General features: G+C 38.5%; 1 protein-coding gene across 1 annotated transcript; it reads right to left on the bottom strand.

The window, feature by feature from the left end:
* Positions 1-750: 750 nt before the first annotated feature.
* itga6l (integrin, alpha 6, like) lies at positions 751-23,022 on the bottom strand. Its single transcript, XM_017691982.2, has 25 exons — positions 22,777-23,022; positions 20,723-20,850; positions 20,489-20,577; positions 16,325-16,550; positions 16,059-16,169; positions 15,058-15,274; positions 12,999-13,204; positions 12,727-12,818; positions 12,300-12,427; positions 12,110-12,199; positions 11,922-11,986; positions 11,683-11,822; positions 9,957-10,109; positions 9,720-9,835; positions 8,015-8,165; positions 7,364-7,447; positions 7,185-7,264; positions 6,560-6,634; positions 5,651-5,753; positions 4,675-4,851; positions 3,822-3,926; positions 3,527-3,637; positions 3,187-3,285; positions 1,482-1,613; positions 751-888 (listed from the first exon to the last, which is right to left on the bottom strand). The coding sequence occupies exons 1-25, from the start codon at positions 22,950-22,952 to the stop codon at positions 808-810; spliced, it is 3,135 nt and encodes a 1,044-aa protein (XP_017547471.1). The 5' UTR covers positions 22,953-23,022; the 3' UTR covers positions 751-807.
* Between the last annotated feature and the right edge of the window lie 492 nt (positions 23,023-23,514).

The raw sequence follows: 23,514 nt of genomic DNA, 5'->3' as shown, positions 1-23,514 counted from the left end.
TGTTGATATAGATATTGAATATCAGGGCTAAAAACAGCTGAAAATCCTGGGTCAGATATTTAAGGTGAAAAACAAATGAATCTGATCCACTCTATCCTGAAATAGCACTCACACTGTGTGATGTGATGCTGTTAATTGCATTCCTTCTTTAGGGGTAGCAGAGTGTTTGAATAGTTTTATCATGATAATCTACTTTTAGATGCTCATCTTAAGTGAATTGCTCCACTTAGTAGTAACTCATTTTAAAGAGTAGTAGATTTTCAAGGAGAAATATTGGATCAGTATTTTCAAGTGGTATCATGCCAACAGAGTAAATCAGGTAAAAGTGTTTTGTTTTTTTCTGTTCGATAACACTGATTTTAATTTAGGAATCGGAACCCTTTTGGGAAGTTGTCAGTGGTATCAGTACCCAACCCTACTTTAAACAACTTTACACACCGAGAGACAAAAACACAGTGCAGCATTCCTAGATTCACACACATCTAGTCAACGTGATGTTCTTTCACTGTTACAAACAATGAAAATGTATTATAGCAAAGAAATTGCAAAGAATAATAATAAGGACCAATACATTCAACACTGTCAAAACTTTGTGTTGCTCATATTATACATCTTGTAATCTTGTTTCTTGCTCTTTTGCAGCAGGTGGGGTTATTGCAGTGCTCAGATTTCTGGAGCTGTGTGTTCATATCACTTTCCATTGTGGACACGTTTTATCTTTTCTCCATCGTGTAGAAACCCTGATTTACCTCTGCAGTTGTAGATTCTACAAAATCTGAATAGTCTGTCATTCTCCTGCACAGATGTCTAGGTTTCAGCATTGTTGTGGTTGATGGCGTAATATCCTTTCTTATCTTCTTTGCACATCTCACATGTGAAGCATCCAAGCTGAGAACCACAAACCACAAGCCTCAATATTAGACTCCCAGACCCAGACTGCTACAGACCTTGAATAAACTACTGTCAAATAACACAGCACAACCGCTGGTTATGATTCTTTGTGCATGAAAAAAAATGTACAGTTAGTTGTATTGCTGTAGCAGTAACTTTACTCACTGCAACACAGGCCAGATTGAATTGAAACAATGAACTGGAACATTTGGCTTTTTTGGTGTTTTTGGTATGTGTGCTTTGAATTAACGGTAACACTTTACATAAATTCTGCTACATAACATTGACAATTGTGCCATAAACATCTCATGGCAGATGTTATGAAAGATTATGTCCAGTAATATAATACTGTCATGTTACGATTCCTGTTAACTGGACAAGAATCCTACACTAGACCAATGAGTCCTTGGGCAAGACTCCTAACACTACCTCCACCTATCTGTGTGAAATCATCAAATTATAAGTCACCCTGGATGAGAGTGTCTGCCAAATGCCAAATGACATGTTTATAGCATGATTATGTTATATAGCAGGGTTCCAGTAAACATAGGTAGATTCAGTAAATGAACTGAAATGAATAGGGAGATTACCTTGGAAAGGATGTAGATCAGGAGAGCAAGCAGAAGCAGTGCAAGAACCACACTGAGAAGAATGACCCACCATGGAACCCGACTAAGGAAAGTAGGCTTCTTCTCCGGGAACACTGTTAGCCTCACCGGCACCTGACATTTAAATATTGGTTGCTGACCTTTCAGATTTTCAGTTACTAGGTCATGTGTCTAAGTCACAGTATTCACATCAATACTATTTTAATCACCATCTTGGTAACAGCTCAATTCTCGATTATAGCTAACTTACAGTAAGAGCTAGCACGACTAAAGTACGGCCAAAAGTACAGAATTAAAGAACAGTATATAGAGCTGTATATATTCAAAACAGCAATTTGGTACTTTCTGTTCACAGATTATGTAGAAACACCATTGATTTCCATATTTCAGTCTTAATGTCATATTTGCTGTTCTACTTAGTAGTCAAAATAAATTAGATTCACATACTCTCTTTTCACTAGTCATATTTCTTGTGGTGCACTTTAAGCATTTTATTTAGAAGACTAGTTTATGTAGTATACAATTAAATCCATTGATCCTTATTAATCAAAGCTGCGGAAAAAAGGGATCACAGATTTTTCTGTCTTTAACGATGTAAGAACGACTCTGTGTCTAACTCATAAAACAGTCATATGACATTAAAACGAGGGGAGATTTGAGCACAAATAATGAACTAGTTCCAGTGCGTGAAATTAAGTGCCAGCCTTCCAGCACCTCATTTACATATCAGTTACATTAAGCACATCCTAATTGGGCTCCTGAGTGGTGCAGCCATCTAAGCATTGGCCCTATCATCATCAGGAGAACGCAAGTTAGATCCCTGGTGATGCTACAGCTGTCCGTAGCCAGGAGCCCAAGAGAGCATAATTGGCCTCGCTCTCTGGGTGGGTAGGATGGCCCCCCTTCTCCTCCCATCACTCAACCAGATGCTAGGCGGCGCAGGCGTCTGTTAACTGATGTAACAGATCTGGCGGATGGCGGTTTCCTCAGAGTGCGTTCGGCTGTCCAATCCCTTTGCGTGAGCGGCAGTTCGAAAAGATGCAGAGTCTGGCTTCACAGGTCTTGGAGGAAGACTGTGCTAGCCTTCACCCTCCTAGTGTTGATAGCATTGTGTGATTGGGGGAGTCCTAACTAGCGGGTGTAATTGGAGATGGGGAGAAAATTGGGAAAAAAGAAAAAAGCACATCCTAATACATGCAGATGTTTTGATAGGAAATAAATAAAAATATTCAGCTCGTGACCCAATATGCCTGTAGGCAGAGTTTGAGGTCAAATACCAACTGACCAAATTTACTAGTTGAAAACCTAGAAATTAGCCATAGGAAGCAGCTCAAAAACATTTTTACACCTGTGCAAAGTATTTCGTGCTCTTATAAGGTTGTTTCAGTCATTGAAGACTGGTTTGAGAACATTGGGTCTCCATTCTAACAACTATGAACTCTAATTTAAAATAGTGTTCTAGATAGTGAAACAGCAGATATGCATGCTAAGTAGAAAATCTCAATCTAGTCTTCCAAAGTTGGCAACCTTGCTTATTTAATATAGAAGGCTATTACTAAGACCAGAATGATGCTATCACGTCTCAGGTCCATATACGGTATTATACTGCTATTATTTTCTAATACATTGAACACAAACACTGGAAGTTTCCATCTAGATTACTCATGATTCCTAGCAAAGTGTTTACCTGTGTTTGAGACCCTCGAAGCCCTATGTTCTTCTGAGAGCCATCAAGACTGAGAGAGGCATTCAGGATGATGTCCAGATAGTTCAGGGAGTTGTAGTCCTGTAAATGAAAGGACCTTTAGCATTTACATATTTGCATGTAAGCAATCTTATGATTAGCGCTGCCACATTTCAGCTACAGCAAAACCGGTCATTTTCATCTTTTTCAAAGTCATGAGTGCTGAAGTCAATTTTACAGAAACTTTTTACTAAAAAAGCAGCAGAAACTAAGTTTTCTGGTTTACTTAATTTGACATTTAGTTCAGTATGTTTAGTGTACAACAAGCAAGTTTTGACTTCACCTCCACAAAAGTGCTACTCCATAGTCGAGCGAGGAGAATAACAACTGCAGTGCTATCCACCGCCTTAAGGGGGCACCTAAGCTCCACACACTTCAGTTCATCAGCACATGTCTGAAAAAAGAAAAATCAATAATGGTGAGTGGGCCTTCCATTAAAATATTTTTGGTTTAGAACAATATTCACATCACAGAAACAACTACAGTGCGTAAGCTGAGCAACTCTGATGGCCAGATAGGGCACACAGCAGAGGGCCTGGACCCCCACTGACCCTTACTGCCTTCAGACTCGCATTTACCAGAAATTTGTATTTCTTTCTTCCAAACAGGGAGAGAAATCCGTCAGTGCTGAGAGCGTCCACCTTCCCTTCATCTTCCACTTGGCGCTTTCCTCTGGGTGCTGCCTACATTGAACCAGAGAGACCAGCGATTGTTACGACAGTGCAGTTTCTAGCATTCACTAACATTAAAAAATCCATTTAAAAAGGGAGCACATGTCGTGGAAAGTTTAATTTCCCTCACTTTTTGAAATGAACAGGTTCAGTGTAGTATGCACACACTGTTAAAGGTTCAGAGCACTGCACTCCACTCAGTTCCTACAGTTTATACATGAAACCTGCTTGTTTGAAATCATTGTAAATTTACATATATGCTTTTGGTGACACTTTGGGTTGAAGGTAAGGTTAGGGCTAGGATATGGGCCAGGGTGAGGGTTAGGTTTTGGGTAAGGTTGAGTAAGGTTGGGTTTGCAAATCTTCAAAATATTTATCTGAGTATTCAGATGCTTCACTACTGCAACTTCACTGATATGTTGCCGATGTGTTACTGATACTCTGTTAAGAGTTTATTAATCATCTACAAAGCACCACTCCCAAAAAAAGTGTCACCATGCTTTTTAGCACATCACAGTTTAGCACCGCCTGTTGTGTTAAATGTATAAGGAGTGCCTTATATCACAGTTTGGGCAGCCAATCAGATCAGATTGCATTTACATGTTGGAAAAAAACCTTTCATCTCCAAAATGAAACTTGGCAGGAGAAGGAAAACTGGAACAGATACATGGACCTTAGTAAAATAGCAGAAACATGTAGGATATGGGCCCTTTAAGGAGTCGTAGCAGGAGCAGTTGAATTGGTATGGTGTGTAAGCTACCTTAATATGTTTGAGTGGACTGATCTCTGCAGCTGGGGTGCATGAAATGGTCTGATTCTTTGGTCCAGTGATCTGTACCAGGTACAGGAGCCACTTGCCATGTTTGTTCTTCTTTGGCCACTGGATGTTCAGAGTTGCGGAGGCAAAGGACTTCAGAGGCCGGCCTATGTTGCTCACCTGAATATACAACAGCAGCAATAAGCAAAGCAATAGACTAGATGATGTAATTAATATTAAAAGGCCACGTAATATTTTTTACTATATGTCTTGAACTACAATGCAAATATACAGTAGATGTTGTGTTACAGATCTCGTCCCCAGCACTAGTAGGCCTACAGACAACTTTTTGAACTTCTTTTACGTCTTAGACCTACATATATATATATATATATATATATATATATATATATATATGTATATAGATATAGATAGCAGTTGTATTTTACCACTAAAACATTAATGGAAAAAGAATGAAACAGGAGTTTCCAAAACTGACCCCATCAGGTAAGCAGCACTTGAAGCTTTCATTAAGAGAAAATCAAGCTAAAATTTTCCTTCCGATCAAACAAAAAAGCAGCTGGCATTCCCAGAACAATGGACTGACTGCCCCAGGTCCCAGACCTCAACATCACTGAATGTTTGTGTGATATATTTGGATAGTGAGAAGCAGAAACTTCTAAGACTAATCTTTGGAAATGATGGAAAAATATCCCTGCAGATTTCTTTGAAAAGCTGAAAAGAATGCAAAGAATAGAAGCTGTAATAAAGGTAAACTACAGACAAAATAAATACTGAAAGTACTGATATTATGTTTAGTTGCTGAGGCTTCTGTTTAGTATGCAGAGTATGTGATAGTTTCCTCACACTGTCTATTCTTTCCAAACAGAGACGGCAAAATTAGCAAAAGCAAACAAATGCAACCTTTTTGAAGCGTTACTGTTCATGTTAAGCCAAACAGGCTAAGAAGAAGACAAACCCTGAACTCATACTGCACAGGTGAGCCGATCTGTTCCTCTGACATTATGGCGTTCTCTTCTTTCACTGCTTCTCCATAGTACACTTGAGAAGGTTTGGCCAGTCTACAGAAATGACACAGAATTGCCACCACACATCAAAAATCAAACAACTTAAGAAATCTGCAGTGCCTGGGGAGCGGTTGGGGGTTAAGGTATATATGTGTATCTTTTTATAGCCTAATGTTTTAAAATAGAACAATAAAATAAAAAGCCTGGAGATGAGACGGGGTGTATGGAGTCAGTACAACTTAGAAAACATCATTTCAATGGATTATGTTACAATTACACTCCCTGAGTAAAGGTGCTGAGATGTACCCTTGAGGGTACCACCCCAGTGACAAGAGGGGGACTGCCCCGGTGACAGTTTAGTACCTTTTTTTCTGAGACTGAAGCGACAACCCAGGAGAAATGTTGTGCTAAATGTGAGAGGAAATCCAATGCCTCATGTATGCAGAGCTCAAAGTGGGGTATGTTGGTGCGCTTATCAACAATATTTGACAGGTAGACAATGTAACACAAGTTAGCATGACTGAAAAGTCCCTCAATACACTCCAGTTAAGCATGTTGAGGTGTCTTGCAAGTGTTGAAAACTCTATATATAGTAAAAATATCCAAGGTAAAAACAGTTCTGTTAACAAACAATATAGATTAGCATCTTTCCCTTGTGTAATGGATGGGATTTGTGGATTTTGCAGACATGCAGCACCGAAAGTGTAACAAGTTGTCCCCAGGTGTCTTCTCGTTACAAGATCATGTCAAACCCTGCAAGGCTGTACTGCGCTAAGCTCTCATGTGAGCAAAGAGCAAAAAATATAGAGCGAAAACGATTGCATTTGGTGTCTATAGAAGAAAGCAACTGCTATACTTACCCAGAGACTTGGAGCGCCATCTCAAAGACAACTTTAGCCTTTGCAACAATTTGTGAAATATTTTGCTTACTGATCCTATGACAATAAAAAAATGTTAGTTAATACATAAGGGTGTTTTTCAGTCCCACACTTCCAGAACATTATTTTCAAAAACACATTTCTTAATTTTTGCACATCCATTTATGAGCAAGCAAACACTAAAAGATGCCATGCATGCAGTCTGACAGATTCAGACTGACAGCTGTCCAGCATATCGTCGCTGTCAGAGCAAAACTGTTGCCTAAAACTGTTGGTAAAAAAATCAGGAGAAGGAATGCAAGTTAAAGTAATGTCTCATTTTGGATCATCAGCCCAATACGAATTCTTCAATTATGTCAAAAATCATAATAAAAAAAAAAAAACATCAAAAACGGAGATACAAGATTGTGTTCTGACTGTCATGATATGTAACAACATGTAGGACTATTGACCTACTATCTTACTGTTTGTAATCGTTGAGCCTGATACATTTAATAACTTAAAAATGTCAAATTTCAAATATTAATATAAGGGCCATCACTTGCTAAAGAGAGCATTGCACACACTAAATGTATGTAAAACAGCATTAAATATTAACATATCTTACGTTTTAAGATTCAGAGTCACATTGACGTCTGTTATGTCCGCAGATAGCCGTTCGGTGCCCAGCATTAGATAAAAGGTTACCTGTGGAATAATTGTTAAGTAGGAAAATCAAGTTCATCAAAGTTCTGAGACAGCAGAGCGACTATACAGAGACCTGTGGGTGTGATAGGTGCCCTTTACCTCTGCATCTCTTTTCAAAGGGTTTCCTAGCTGGCATTGTGCCTCTATTTTACTTCCATCCACTGCACAGTCCATCTTCACTTTCTGCAGAAAAATCCTTAAATTATTTATTTAATAAATCACATATAAAGTAACTATACAGGGTGAGTCAAAAGTCACAGCACACGGTTTTATTTTATTTTATTTTTTATTTTTTTATTGACTTTTATCTCTGGGGTCATCTCAAACAGATTGTGTACGTTGAGAAAATCCGCAACAAACACCACCTTCAGCATCGCATCGTGGAGGCTTGTGACAGCAAAAATAATAAAAAAAAACCCTGGGACTTTTGATTCACTCTGTACATTAAGATTCGTAGTACAGTTTGTTGTAGAGGCTTTGTTTAATTTACAAAATACATAATTGGCATGTAACTATATCTGGAGATGGAAAAAAACACTGACATTGACAAAATGCATATTTTTCGTGATTCAGATTGAAAAAAGTCTTCAGTTAATGTGCGCTTGGACCGGCTTATATTAAAATGTTGATATTTTTTGTGATTATTGAATTTTAGATTTCCCCTCTGAGCTCTACTAGGTTTATGCAGCTTCAGTGCAGCTGAATACCTCAGACACATGAAGACCCATGAAGTCTGAGAATTACACTGACCTGTGTGGGAATGACTGCAGATAAAGGCAGAGACTCTTGAAAGTCTGCAAACAATTGAGTAAGATGAGCATCATCTCCTCTTTTGTTTGTCACAGTGACTTCCAGAGCCGTATTCTCATCACCAGGATAGATTACCGCTATACCGTCCTCCCTTCAACACAGCAGGATATGCATTAAACATGGGAAAAACGTACTGACAGCATGTTAGGTGCAATTGTTAGTGCCTTTTTGCTTGCACTGCACTAAATATATGCATTAGCTAGAATGGTTGGTTGCAGGATAGAACAGGTCAATGAAAGAAACTCTTCACTGTTAACAACATGAGATGGATCAATTTTGTCATTGCTTTTATGCTGATATGCAACAGAGCCATACATTCATATCTTTTCATTTTTTTGTGTCACCAAATTAACTTTTGGATCAAGATAGTTTCCATAGCAGTGTGAATTCCATTCATAATGTGTGCGCATGCTCACTTCATCTACAGTGTATAATAGAACAAAAGGTGAAAAAAGTTAACTGAAAAGTAATGTGCTGTGTCACCTCATGCCATGACCAACAGTAATAAAAACAACACTACCACCGTTTATCACTTACAAGTGTGACACTATTGCTGTGATTGCTCACTATTCAGAAGAATTATGCTGAGCTAAACACTGGCTTGTGCCATTCATTATTAACTATTCATACATTAGAAGTGGTTTGTTTAGTTTGGGAGAGAACGCTAGTCATAGGATACAATGAGTGCATTTGCATGCTCTCAATAATCCGATCATAACTGGATTTCTGCAGTTATCTGATTATTTAAACATTCATGATTTCTTAGAATGGTCTCTTAGAAGGTCTAGAGATCTGAAGAAGAAATCCAGTAAAGAGAGCTGGATTTAAGCTCAGTATTCAGATTTCTCAGTGCATGTAAACTCTTACTCAGATTTCTTTCCGTTTTCTCAGACTGTGCATGCACAAAAACAGACCGCAGTGCTGGAAATAAGCAGTCAACATTGCCGCAAGATGGCAGTCAAACACTTTTGGAGTGACACTGAAACCAACTACATGCCTGACAAAATGAAGGATTGAAATATTTTGCATCTTCTAGATCATGTATGTTCACATTTCAGGTAAAGTTGTGTGATTAAAAAAAAATCATTACATTTACATCACGTAAATGTACATGTAGACCTGGATTTTCACATTATGTGATTACTTAAGTGCATGTAAACGTACTCAATGTTTTAGGAAAAGCTCACACTAAGCTGTGTCCTTCCACCCCCATTTTCCTAGGACCCCATCAACCTGCAGATGCATCATTTGCAAATTAGGGTCTGACTATCACAAAACATTCAACAATAAAGGCAACAGCTTCTTTGATTCAATGATAGGTAACACAGCAGCACACAGAAAGCTCCATTTCTACATGCTGTCCCATTTTACTATGACCAACGTGGACATGTATGCTCACCAATTAATGAGTTAATGGAGACAAGGATAAAATCAATGAAGACAATGCATCAATGATGAGACTTTAGGTGTAACCCCTTAAAATTCCAGGCTTATTACATACCAAGGCTTGCTATTCATTAACGACATGAACTTTAATGCAAACTGGCTGAACTATTCTTAGGTTACAGAAGTGTATAATAACATTTGGGCCTGCTGGTGGGCCCTGGCTATTTAAAGGGTTATTGTTGTATAGGCTGTGTCATACCTGGCGAGAGGGATGCACTTGTCTTGGTGTTCAACTTTGGAGCAGAAGCTGTACTGAAGCTGCAGGTTACTCTGGCAGATGCCATCACTTCCACAACCAGTGTTTAAGAACTTGAACTTAAGTTGTGAGAGGTACATAATGAAAACTATGATCATCATCAATAAGAGAACATCCCTTTAACAACGATATTGGAATTAAAGCTCTGTCTCTCTTTCACGTCCACACTCACACAAGTACCTTAGCTGTGGTTGTTACGTCATCTCCAAATTGCTTGAGTACTGGCTTGAGTGGAGGTAGGGAGCTTTGGCTCAGTGTCTGTGAAGGGTTTTCTGGTGACAAGGAGACTGCGAGTCTGACGGAGATGTCTGTTAGCCTGTCATGGATGTTTCCCTGGAGACACATGAGAGACATCACGTAAAAAAAAAAAAAAGACACTACAGCTGGGACAATAATTTTGAAAAACTCATTAATTGGAACAAAATTTTCAATATACAAGTCTGTGCAAAAGTCAGGGATCAACTTTTATTTAATTTGCAGTCAAAATGGCCATTAGGTAAAGGTTATTCATTTTTGGGGGGTCTGAAAGGATGTGTTACTTTCATAAAAAAGCTTGTATCAAACAGAAGCTGCTGGTGTTATCAATAAATTGATGGTCCTTATCCTAAAAACATCTTCATTAAGTACACCTTCTTGTTTCTACATTTATTTCCATTTTCTAGGCTCCACATTATAGATTGTAGTACATCTGTTGCTCTGCATACGCTCTCCTTTTACCCTGTTGTTCAATGGCCAGGACCTCCACAGGACCACCATGGAGCAGGAACGATTTGGAGGGTGGATCATTCTCAGCACTGCAGTAACACTGATGCTGTGGTGGCGTGTTTGTGTGTGTTGTGCGAGTGGATCAGTGCTGTTGGAGTATTTTTTATATACTGATGGTCAGTGTCCTGCTGCCTGTTGCATCATCTGAACGTAAGTTCGATTGTAGCCTAGTTTAAAAACGTCTAAAAGTTTACAAGCCACTAGAATTTTAGCTGTTTCCACCATGAAACAAAATTTCAATATATCTTTGAGTTTTAACTTAAAATTTACACATATCCTATAGTAGCTGTAAGTTCTGTCTTACAGTTAAACCGTCTCAGTTTGCATCAGCAACTGTGTGCAAAGAAAGAAGAGCAGCTTCATCGGCGATCAGGCTGTTTGCGGCGTTGACCTTATTATCATAAAATCCATAATGCAGATTATTTTAAAAATAAAACTAACATATCTAACATTCTGTCATTCAGCAGATTCAAGTAGCAATTATATCAGTCGGAGCTTTGCTAATGTTACCAATCATGCATTGATAAAGTGCCGTTAAAATGCTGTGCACAAGAAATCAATTTGAATATCGGAAAAATTCCAACAGCAGAACAGATTAAATACACATCCTAAAGACGGACGCTTTGGGGACACAACTTTATTGTAAAACACAGTCTCTTTTGAACTATAGCAAATACAACAGACACAACTTAAGTAAAAGTAAATGTAACATGGAAATAGAGAAATACGAGTGATTTCACTGAGCGTTGAGATCATGCATGTAATGTTTCCTGTTTATGTTGGGTGGCATTACTAATAGGCTGTAGAGTGAAAACATCATTCGGTGTTTATGCAATACTGGCTAAGATGTACCATTTGTGTCTGTGGTGCAACCGAAATTTTGAGTGTGACTAATTTTAAACTACTCTCAACGTAAGGTTTAGGATCGACTTTACACCCCAACTTACATTCAAACATACATTCAGAAGGTGCAACTGGCTGCAGATTTAAGCCCTATAGACAATATTTGGTCTCACATTAAACACAAAGTAGCTCAGCAGTGTTTTTCAACAGTTTTACTGAGGAGGGTGTGTATAATGCTGTTACACTCTTAGACCATGCAGTGTGTAAAAGCTAGAGGAATGGAATGAGCTCGCTGTACCTGGAGCCGAAAAAAGGTTTTGGAGCAAAGTCTCTGGCCTTGTTGGGGGAGCACCAGGGAGCTCTTAGAAGCGCTCTGTAAGGTCAGCCGAGGGTGTTCCTTAATGTGGTGTTCATCAGCAACCAGAGTATAAGACATCTCTGCAGGAGTTTTATAAAACCAGATGAATCCAGGGCCACATATACACTAAGATAACTTACGTAATCTGACATCTTGTGATCAAGCAGTTATTCACTCACCTATTACAGGGTTATATGTTTCTGGATAAGTTGTGAAGGAGAAGCAGGATTCAGCTGTGATTAAACTGAAAGATTTGCATGTATACAGATTAGTAAAAACACATCAAAAAGTTACATTACAATAAAATAAAATAACAATGAACTCCACAATGAAACTTCCCAATGAAAAAAATGAAAGCTTATCTCACCATTGACCTTTCTGGCAGTTCTCACCCAAGTAATCAATCTCATTAGGCTCTAATTTGAGGGTTTTCGTAATGTTTATCACTGGTTTAGCTCTTAAAAAGAACATAAAGCACTGTGAAATTAATTTCTGTTGCATTTATTATAGAAGAAGGCAATGTGTACAAGATGAATGAGGCTGAAAAATTGAGTTACCTGAAAACAGCCACATTGTTAGAGAGTGACCCCACTGCTAAATCTGGATAGCCATTCCTATCTATATCCATGTTTCCAGCCAGGGAATAGCCAAATAACGGGATTTTATGGCTTAGACCATCTAGAGACTAAATGAAGACAATATATCAACCTTAAATGCATACTTTTAAAAATGATTAAGGATTCAGACATTAAATATTGACAAGGATTATTTTATCTTTTTAAACTCAAGGAAATAAGTAAGGCATAGGGTCAAAGCAAATCAATTTTGGTCCAAAGTCCAAGTTAAAAGTCATGTTTTTGATTATGCTGCTCAATTGAGCAGAATAATCCATATATGTCTACGAATTTAGACTTGAACAGCTTTATGCTTTAATCAGTGTTGCTTCTGTTTACTCCAGAGCTGAAAAAAATGGTTTTCACTTGCTTGCTGTGGTTTTGTGGACAAGCCTCCAGCAGAGCCAAGGTAGACATACACTCTACCATCCTCAGTGTCGTACGGGGCTCCAACTGCAAAATCTGCCGAAAAGAAGCAGTTTTGTTTGTCCATAAGTGCAAAATAACTACCAGTTCTAAATTCATTTACACCATTAACAATGAATCAAATGAATTAAATGAATACAGCCATGTGTTTTTTAGCACTGTTCGAATGCTGTTATACTGTATATGGAATGTGATAGGGCTTGAGAGACGTCAAACCATTGAAGCCGTCATGATTAACATCTCCCATGCTTGCCACTGCTAGTCCGAACATGGAATCTCTGTTGCCATGGAGAACAGTTGGGGTTATGTGGTCCCAGTTTTGACCGCCGTTGCTGTGGATGTAGACGTATACAGCCCCTCCCACATTTGCGTCCTGTTCTGGCAGGGAGAACTGGGGTGCACCCACTATGAGGTCATCCCATCTGGGGCATGGGTGTTGTTAAAAAAAGTTACAATTCATAAATGCTTAATTTGCAAACATTTAGGCAGGTATTTTCTAGACATGCTGGACTAGAATTATGCACATTGGTTCTACATGAATATATCAAGTAAAACAATCATTGTCAAAGGTGTCAATTGGAGAGACAATAACTGGGTTAATACAACATATTATCTTCATGTGGATCCAATATACACATTTGAATCTTGGTAAATTAAATGTATTTCAGTGTGTTGGTGAATATTTTGACCAGAATTTATTTACAGTGCTGTGAAAACGTACTTGCTGATTTCCTCTATTTTTGCATCTTTGTTACACTAAATGGTTTCATCCATATGTAAAATGTTATATAACAAAAGAAGAACATAAAGGAACACAAAACACAAAATAAATTATAGTTTGATAGTTATCAAAGGAAAAAGGCCCTGTGAAAAAGTAATAGCCCCAACTCATAGTGCTGACTTTGGAAATCTGTCTATCACATCGCTGTGGAGGAATTTTGGCCACTTTTTTGCAGAATTCAGCCCCATTGTAACGCATTTGAGCATGAAAGAGCAGAATTCAAGTTTCCGCCAATTACAGCTAGTTGCCCAGGCCCTGAAGAAGTGAAGCACCCTCACACCACCATTACCATGTTTGACACTTGTATGCTGCTCTTGCTGTAGAATGCTTTGTTTGTAGTGGAATCGTCCATCAGTCAGAAGAGCATTATTCCAAAAGAAGTGTGGGTCATCCAGATGCTCTTTGGCAAACAGATAAGCCTTTATGAATCTCTTGTTTGGCAGTGGTTCTTGCCTTGCAACTCTCCCATGGATACCATTTTTGCTTAGTGTCTGTCTAAAGGGTGGAATCATGAATGCTGATCTTATGCTGCAGTCATGATCAGACTGCAGCAGTCATGGGCTGGAGGTTAGGGAACCAGCCTTGTGCCCACAAGGTTGCCAGTTCGACCCCCAGAGCCAACAGCACATGACTGAGGTGTCCTTGAGCAAGACACCTAACCCCCAACTGCTCCCCAGGCACTGCGGATTGGGCTGCTCACTGCCCCCTAGTGTGTGTGTCTTCACTGGTGTGTATGTGGTGTTTCACTTCATGGATGGGTTAAATGCGGAGGTGAAATTTCCCCGTTGTGGGACTAATAAGGGTCAATTAATCTAATCTGATGCAAACAATGTTAGTACAGCTTCTTTGTGACTTCCTAGATGAGTTGTACTTGTGATCTTGGAGGAATTTTAGCAGGCCAGCCACTTCTGGGAAGATTCATTACTGTTCCATTTTTTCTCCATTTGGAGATAATAGCTCTCACTAAACCCCAGCTTTAGAAATGGCTTTGATCTACTTTCTAGATATATTTCAGGAACTTTCTTTCTTATTTCTTCTGGAATATGACATAATGTTTTGCTTTTTGGGACCTGTTAGCCTACTTCAAAATACTGACAAGGTTCTATATAAGTGGTGCTTTGTATTAAAAAAGGCTGGCAGTAATTAAGCCTGGGTGTGTCTAGTTTAATTGACAGCAGTTATCAACTAAATTTGGCCAATTGGTTGACTGAGTAATTAAGGGGGCAATTACTTTTTTCACGCAGTGACGACTAGAGTTGGATTTTTTTTCCTTAAACAATGAAATGATCACATCTCTTTTGTGTTTACTCAAGTTGCCTTTGTCATATAAACTAAAGGATGACAAATCTGCAGTAACAGAAGAAATCAGGCAGGTAGATTTTCACTCTGACACACCTTTATCAATGAATTTTACCAATGAATTTTATATATCTGGGCTCTTTACATGAGGGTTTGAACCTGTCAGTAAAGCATAGGACAGTGTTGGGCACTCACCCATCTGTGTTGATGTCCAAAACAGCCAGAGAATAGCCGAAGGAGGATGCCAGGCCGGGTCCTCTGAGGATGTGCACGGCACTCAGAGTCCTCTTGTCTCCTGTGGCATCAGGCCTCAGCAGCAGAACCTCACCACTCAGGTTGGCGCGCGGTGCCCCTGCCACTATAATCTGCTCCCCTTTCTTGATGAGATTTAATCCAGAGTCCAGTGCGAATCCTGAGGAAGGACAGAGACAAAGTGACAATGTGTTAAGCCCAGCTTGGATGGGCAGGTTTCACCGCTCAAATAATACCTGCTCTATGATGGTCCTGTGAGGGTCTTGACTATTGAGAAAAAGGGTGAAAGGGGGCTAACAACGCATGCAGAGATACAGATAGACTACAGTCTGCAATTGTAGAACTACAAAGTGTTTTGATATAATAAGTGGAGCTGATAAAATGGACAAAGAGTGTAGAAACAAGAAAGTGGTTTAAATTTCATGATGAAAGGACCAACAGAAATAGTGCAAAATGACATCAATTATGAATGAGAAATTCTTTTCCTTCTCCTGTAATGAACCTTTGTGAAAATGCAAACTTTGTTCTGACAGCAATGATAAATTACTTAAATACATTCTAATTATATATATTTTTTATTCATCATTTCACACAGCTGTAACAAAATGTACTGCATTTTACATGGAAAATATATTCAGGGTCAAATCTGAGCAATTAAGATGTGATTACTAGTGATTAACTAGATCAAATAATGAGGTTATTCACAACTGATTATTCCAATTATAATACTTTTAATATAGATACTGTGCCAGCAGGTTCAAGTCTGCATGTTATGGATTCTGTTTATTATCAAACAATATTAACACTGAACTACTGCAAAAACTTGCAGTTTTTTTGGGGGAAAAATAGACAACTTTTAATGCAATTGATATCTTCTTCTACACACCCACCCTCACATAACATAAATATGAAATGACAAAAATAAATATGAAGTTGTGACACACCTAAATAGCTGCTGATGCCCACAGGAATCAGGTTTTCATTTAATTCATTTTGGTCTCCAGTTTCGAAGTTGTCCAGCTGTAAGTCATCCACAGGCTGCATGCGGACAGTGCCTTTAAAAAAAACAGGACCACTGCCGAAATGAGAACGGTCACTGCATTTAGGAAGGCCTTTATCAGTTCACTCCTAACTGCATGCTGCAAAATGACATATGATATAAATACATCATTTATAATACATAATAATGCTATCTGTGACTGTAGAATACCTTTCCAGTCGTAGGCACCTGGTCCACCAAACACAAGGTATTTGTTATCCTTGGTAAAGGCCACAGAGAGGCCCTGCTGGCAGTAGCCGAATCGATCCTTACTTCTGTGCCGGTTCCGACAGAAACTGTTGGTGTCTTTTATTTTCAGGTCCTCCTTCAAAATGAAGCATCTGCCCAGCACCAGCTGATTTCCATGTTCCCACTGCTGGTACCGGTGGGCACAAACCTAAACAGGGGGGGTCAATAAATTGATGACATATCCACCAAATTCAGTTGAGAAGCAGATAACAAATATGGACTGGAACAACAGCGTTTAGGACACAAATGAATGAATGAATACATTAATGATTGAATGAATCAATCTATAAATCAATCAATCAATCTTTATTTAAACTCTGAATACATTGTAGCTGAGCCAATACAGAGATCAAGGACTGAGAAGTTCAATAGTAAAAACATAAACACTAAAAAGTAATTATAATCATACTAATAAATAATAAAAATAAATACATGGTGAATCATTAAAATTACAACAATATATTTAAATAAATAAAAAGTAAAAAAGCAAAAGAAAAACAGCAGCTTGGCAATAATCAAATAAATAAGAACAGAATAATAAAACTGAAACAATTACTAAAACCATACCAAAAATGAAAAAAAAGTTAACTATCTTTAAGAAAAACACAGTGATAATGAGTGACTGACCACAGATTACAGTAGTAACAGAGCAGCAGAGACTCTGTCAGGTCTAGATCTGACAGGGAAGACTAATCACCAAAGGCTTGACTATGCAAGTAAGTTTTTAGGCTAGACTTAAAAATTGAGGCTGTGTCTGAGTCCCGAACATTAACAGGAAGATTATTCCACAGCTGGGGGGCTTTGTGTGAGAAAGCTCTTCTCCCTGATGTAGCTTTATTTATTCTAGGTACCAGTAGTGAGCCAGCGCCTTGTGATCTAAGTAGGCAGGATGGTTCATAGTAGGAGAGAAGATCACTCAGGTAAAAAAGTCTGTTTAGAGCTTTATAGGTCAGTAATAGAATTTTATAATCAATGCAAAATTTAACTGGTAACCAGTGCAGGGCTGATAAAACTGGGCTAATATGGTCAAACTTTCTGGTTCTTGTGAGGACTCTGGCTGCAGCGTTCTGAACTAGCTGAAGCTTGTTGAGGCTTTTGCTGGGACATCCAGACAGCAGGGCATTACAGTGATCTAGCCTTGAAGTAATGAATGCATGAACTAGCTTTTCTGCTCCTGTAGAGATAATGCATTTCTTCATTTAGTAATATTGCAGAGATGCAGGAAAGCTGTTCTAGAAATATTAGTTATATGTGTGTCAAAGGACAGATCAGGGTCTATCATGACATTAAGATTTTTAACAGATGAGCTTAATGTAACTGAGAAATTGTTAAGTTTAAGTGTTAAGTTAGACAGTTTGTTTCTAGCTGGTTTTGGACCAAGAAGGAGGACCTCTGTTTTATCTGAGTTAATTAGCAGAAAGTTACTTGACATCCAGTCTTTTATGTCTTTTACACAGTCCTCAATCTTGCTAAGTTTAATTTTATCATCAGGTTTGCTTGATATATATAACTGTGTCATCAGCATGTCAGTGGAAATTGATGCCGTGTTTACTGATAATGGTGCCTAATGGTAGCATATATATTGTGAATAATATAGGTCCTAAAACAGAGCCTTGTGGAATACCATACAGATGATTCACCCTTTACATTAACGAACTGATAGTGATCAGTGAGGTAGGACCTGAACCATGAAAGAGCAATTCCTGTTACCCCTACAAGGTTTTTAGTCTATCTAATAAGATAGCATTGTCTGTCAAATGCTGCATTAAGCTCAAGGAGGACTAGCAAAGACACATTTCCTTTGTCAGAGAATAATAAAAGATCATTTACAATTTTTACTAGTGCTGTTTCTGTACTGTGATGTGGCCTAAAACCAGATTGAAATTTTTCATGTAGATGATTCCTGTACAAATAGGAGCTTAATTGTTTTTCTACCACTTTTTCCAGGATCTTAGATATAAAGGGGAGACTCGAGATAGGTCTAGAGTTTGATAGTTCGTAGGGATCGAGGTTAGCTTTCTTAATCAGTGGTTTAATTTGTGAGGTATTGCTTCTCCAAGAACATACTGAGCGTTTTTCTGGGAGTTGTTTGCTGTTCGTTTTTGACCATTGTTTCGATTTTGACTTTGCCTTTTGCCTTTGCCCTTTTGTACTGTTGCCTGTATTTACTGATCTGTGTTTTTGGACCTCTGCCTGTTTTTTTACTTTATTTTTGCCTTGCCCCTTTTTTGGCTTTGTCTGCTTGTTATAATCACCAGTTTGTTTTTAGCTTGCCTTTTGGATTTGACCCACCTCTGCCTTTGACCATCTGCCTAGCTCTATTAAAATGCCTTTTGACCTTTTAATCCGCAAGCATCTGGTTTCTGATGAATTACACTGATGTTGTTTGCATGTAACTCAGGTTGGCTTTACATGGTGAAATTTTCATCAAGTTAGCAGCTTGTAATTTTTTTGACACACCATATTTTTCTCAGTTTAAAGTCATGTGTAATGAGATGTCATTTCATATGTAATATATATATATATATATATATATATATATACACACACACACATACACACACATATATATATATATGTATGTATGTATGTATGTATGTATATGTACATATGTGCAGCATTTTTCTGTCTGTCTGCCCTGCGATGGACTGGTGACTTGTCCAGGGTGTATCCTGCCTTCTGCCCAATGACTGCTGGAATAGGCTCCAGCACCACCCTGCAACCCTGAGGGAGAAGGGGTGTGTCTTAGAAGGTGTGTGTGTTTGTGTGTGTGTGTGTATTTTACTGTATTTTCATTTTGGGTGACTTTTTACTTTCACTCCACTACATTTCAAAGTCAGATATCGTACTTTTTACTTCATTGCATTTTGAGAAATCTGTCATTCCTTTTGGTTTATGTGTGCGTTAAAAACACAACATGTCAAGACGAAAGGAGCGTAAAGCAAGAACACCAGTCAGGGCACAGTGGTCACTTTGTTTTGACCTGTTAGTCATTCCGACCCAGTGCAAACACATGGTTCAACAACAGTGCAATATCATAAAATTTTGGGAGAGTCTATTCAACACAAATGATGAACTAACATAATTTTGTGTAAATAGACCACAATATAGAAATATGTCCACGTATGCAGTCGTGACTGACGTGCCTTTTTTAACTTTCTACAAACACTTTTTCATTTTATAGTAAATTTGTCTTTGCTAGTTTATGTTTATGAACAGAGGCCTGCAGATCAATATAGTAAAGTAAACTCATTTGTGATCCTGAGTTTAAAGACAGTTTTTATTAAACTTAAACTTGTAACTAAGTTGTAAATAAATCTTAAACTGAAAGTTTGCTTGTTTGTAAAAAGTGATTTCAGAGCCACTCGATCTTCAGTGTTTTGTGTTTATGACCATTTTAATAGACGTCAGCATCACTAATTAATGACATTCTATTAAAAGACTGGTTTACCAAGAGAGACACAGTTTTCACCTAAAATGAGTTAATAAAGCAAGAGTCTTGTTACAAAAATGATAATAGTGACAATAAAAAGATGACAATAAACCATCTTACATTTTATTCTCCACTAATCTGGTAAAATCAATGCTTTGAAAATACGTCATGGTGGTGCTGTGTCATTGACATCTTGAATGGTTTTGATGTTTCATTAAACTTATTCCACAAAGTTGAGATGCTGAGAAGTGTTGTGACTGTGCTTCAAATGACTTGCAGGACACCTGACATCACACAACTCAACTGCTAATAGGTTTCATGTTGATTTCAAGCAACTAAAGTTGCCCGACTATCTTAGCTGATTCTTCTGAGCTCTGCTGATGATATGGTGTCAATGCTACATAATAATTGCATTATAGAACTGCAGGTCACACAATTAAGCTTATTAGTTTAGCTTACTGTCAAAGAGTTCCACACACAAAGCAGGTTCAATTCCAACAAACTGATGGTAATATTGCTGCGTTTCCCTTAATGTTATTGTGTTTTGCCTTAACGTTGCTGCTCTTGTCTTGTTTGCTTCCTAAATGCTGTTTTGGCTCCCAGGGCCACCATCATTTTCACTAAAGTAGAACATTATACTAAGAACATCTTACCACTACTTTACCCCCTGGGCCTTGGCTTCTCACACGAACACCCATCCACTGGTTTTCCCTATGGTCCTCTTCATCTTTTGGCTTTGAAACTGTGAACGTGAGTTATGGCAAAAAAAATAAATAAATAAAACTTTGTCATACTAGAAAAATGGAAAAGTAGATGTGCAATATTTTTATCTTACTTTTACATTTTTTTCTAATTTCTATATTTTATTTATTATTGATATCACCAACCTTCAGTGTCCACAGGAATCCGCTCACAGTCATTTATTTGTGTGGTGAACTTACAGCGAAAGAGACCCCCCGTTATGTTGGCTTTCTGGCTGGGTAAGGCCTTTGTGTGAGGAGCACCAACTAACAAGCTGAAGTTGGAGATGATTCAGTGTGTTAGGACACCTATTTCGCAGTGATGTCAGTATAAAATTACCAAAGACAGGGAATGACTAAAGACATTATTATGGCATCAATTGCCCTCGTTACACTTCTTGCACAATCTAAAAGACTCCAACTAGCAAGTTACAAAACTATGAATGACTGTCAGGAAGACAAGAGTAGAAACAATTTGACTTAATATAGATATAGATGAATACCTTTAACTTACAGTACTGCGCATAGGAGACCCCCTTCTTTTGTTTAATTTTCAGTCAAACCAACCTTCTAACCTTCCATTGCTGCGCTCCCTTCACTGGCTTCCTGTAGCTGCGCGCATCAGATTTAAAACCCTAACGCTGGCCTACAAAGCCAAAAATGGACCAGCCCCTACCTACTTGATGGCAATGGTAAAATCTCGAACTGTACCATGAGTCCTTCGAGCTTCGAGTACAGCTCGGCTTGACCCGCCATCCTTCAAGGTGCATGGAAGACGAGCGTCGAGAATGTTCTCTGTACTGGCACCCAGGTGGTGGAATGAACTCCCACTGGCTGTCCGAACAGCAGAGTCTCTTGCTGTCTTCAAATGTAGACTGAAGACTCATCTCTTTACACAGCACTTGAATGAGCATTGAACTATAAGTTGCACTTATTTTATTTATTGTATTGTATCTTATTGTTATTGTATTGCATTGAATGGCACAAAGTTCTGTGTTCAACTCTGTTTCTTTTTCTCTTGGTGTCTGCAGTGACATTTTGTTTCTAGCAGTATCTGAGCTCAGGACCGTCTTTTTCTCTAAGCTATTGGTAACTAGCAAAGATACTTTCTCTAGATTGACAAAGCACTTCTTGTAAGTCGCTCTGGATAAGAGCGTCTGCTAAATGCTGTAAATATAAATGTAAATGTAAGGACCAAAAGGCCAAAGATTTTAATATAAATTTAATATAAATATAAATTTTACTATTAGTATGAACAGAATTCTCAACAACTAAATATAATATAATTTTCAGTATGTATGTGTCCATATTTGTTTGTCTTTATTACAGCTTCCATTATTTTCAGGAGACTCAGCTTCTCACAGAAATCTGCAGACACACCTCCAAAGTTCAGTCTTAGAAGTTGGTTGATCATTTTCTGAAGTAGCACATTCACTGATGTTGAGATGTGGACTCTGGGGTGGTTAGTCCACTGTTCCTCTTCTTTGTTCGATGTGTCTGTTTCCTTTTTTCAGTGAGGTTCTTCTTGACCACATCTTTTCAGACCCATAGTGCCGAGTTGCATTCTCACAGTGGAAGAATGGACAGAAACACCTGTGGATGTTTTCAGATCTGAAGCAACTCGATTTTCTCCTCTCTCTCAGAGACGAAAGCTTTAAATGCTGATTATCTGATGGGGACAGTTTTAGCGTCTTCAAGAGTCTCATTTTCTCTGTCTCTTTAATATTTTTGAACACAAAAAAGCCTGATTTTCCTTTGACTTTCTCCTTCCTCATGCAAGTGGATTATCTTATATCTAATCCTCAGAAATATCTCCTGAAAATGAATAACTTGTTCTTAATGGCCATTTGACAAGAAGTCAAACAAATGAAGGGCGACTCTGCTCAGTGCTGTACATTCTATCAAATTCTCCTTCATTTTCTCTGACCCAAACCCAAACCTGGACCAAAACCTGAATCTAACCCTGGTACAAATCATAACCAGTTTCACCAGACAGCTTGCTAACAACATGAACATCTGTATATAATCTTTAGGGGTTTACAGCGCACTGTTCACAGCTAAAGTGAGCCTGTAAACAAATACTACTACTATACTAAAACACTAAAGCAAGTGTTTAGCCCTAAATTCTCCTCTAATGGTATTTTACATCTGTTTCTGCATCAGCTCAGTGTTTGATTATAGCAACATGCGAAGAAACTCACAACTGCTCCTCAGTGGGCTTGAGCTGGTGGTGCATTGCCAGGGAAAATCCAAACAGACTATCTGCTTCTCCGTTTTTCCTCAGGACATTTGTATCATCCAGATTAAATGCAGACCCCTGCCATGGGTGAAGGCTGCAGAGGAGCCACAGGCTCAGTACTCCTCTTTCTGTCTGCATGATTCTGATGCCTATCCGGAGCTGCTCTGGATCTTTAGTGCCCTGCAGCTCTGAGAAAGCTGGCAGTGAGTGATGGCAGCAGGCTTGAATAACTAAGGGGCGTGGAGCTTCTATGAAAGTGGCAGGCTAATTTACTGGAACTGGGTGTGGACAGACAGTAAATTATTGTACTGTAAGATAAAGTAAGTTAATATTTACCTGCTCCATTCAGAGGGAGTGGAGCATTATAATGCACTTTGATCCCAAGCCATTTCTAAAGGGACCTGGCAAGTTCAGAGCTGTTGGTTGCTTGTACTTTCTTTTTCTGCAGGAAAGTACATCAACAATTTAACATAGATGACTGACAACAAGTGCGAGTAGTTTGTTATCTCATTGCCCCATGAATCAAAATCTTCAAAATAGGTCACACTCCAAGGATTGTTGTCCAGGCTACCTGCATTGCTAAACATTAGGAGTAAAAGTAGGAAGGGTCACTAGATGGAGCCAGTGTTGTGTGACAGCATTTTGAAGCAAGTCTTGCCACTCAAATGACCAGATTGTGTGTCCACATTAGCAGAAGGCA

The sequence above is a fragment of the Pygocentrus nattereri genome, chromosome 8, assembly GCF_015220715.1.
Source record: "Pygocentrus nattereri isolate fPygNat1 chromosome 8, fPygNat1.pri, whole genome shotgun sequence".
In the NCBI taxonomy this organism is placed as follows: Eukaryota; Metazoa; Chordata; class Actinopteri; order Characiformes; family Serrasalmidae; genus Pygocentrus; species Pygocentrus nattereri.
Note: the sequence above shows the minus strand (reverse complement) of the source record. Positions and strands in the feature narration are given on the sequence as shown.

Bases quoted from the DNA above. Each gene is read 5' to 3' on its own strand.
- itga6l (XM_017691982.2), bottom strand. From the start codon at position 22,952: ATGCAGACAGAAAGAGGAGTACTGAGCCTGTGGCTCCTCTGCAGCCTT. The intron at 11,987-12,109 runs GTGAGATAAGCT...CAAATCTTTCAG, and splicing joins AACTGCCAGAAAGGTCAATG to TTTAATCACAGCTGAATCCT. The intron at 3,638-3,821 runs GTAAATGCGAGT...TTCTTTTTTCAG, and splicing joins GAAAGAAATACAAATTTCTG to ACATGTGCTGATGAACTGAA.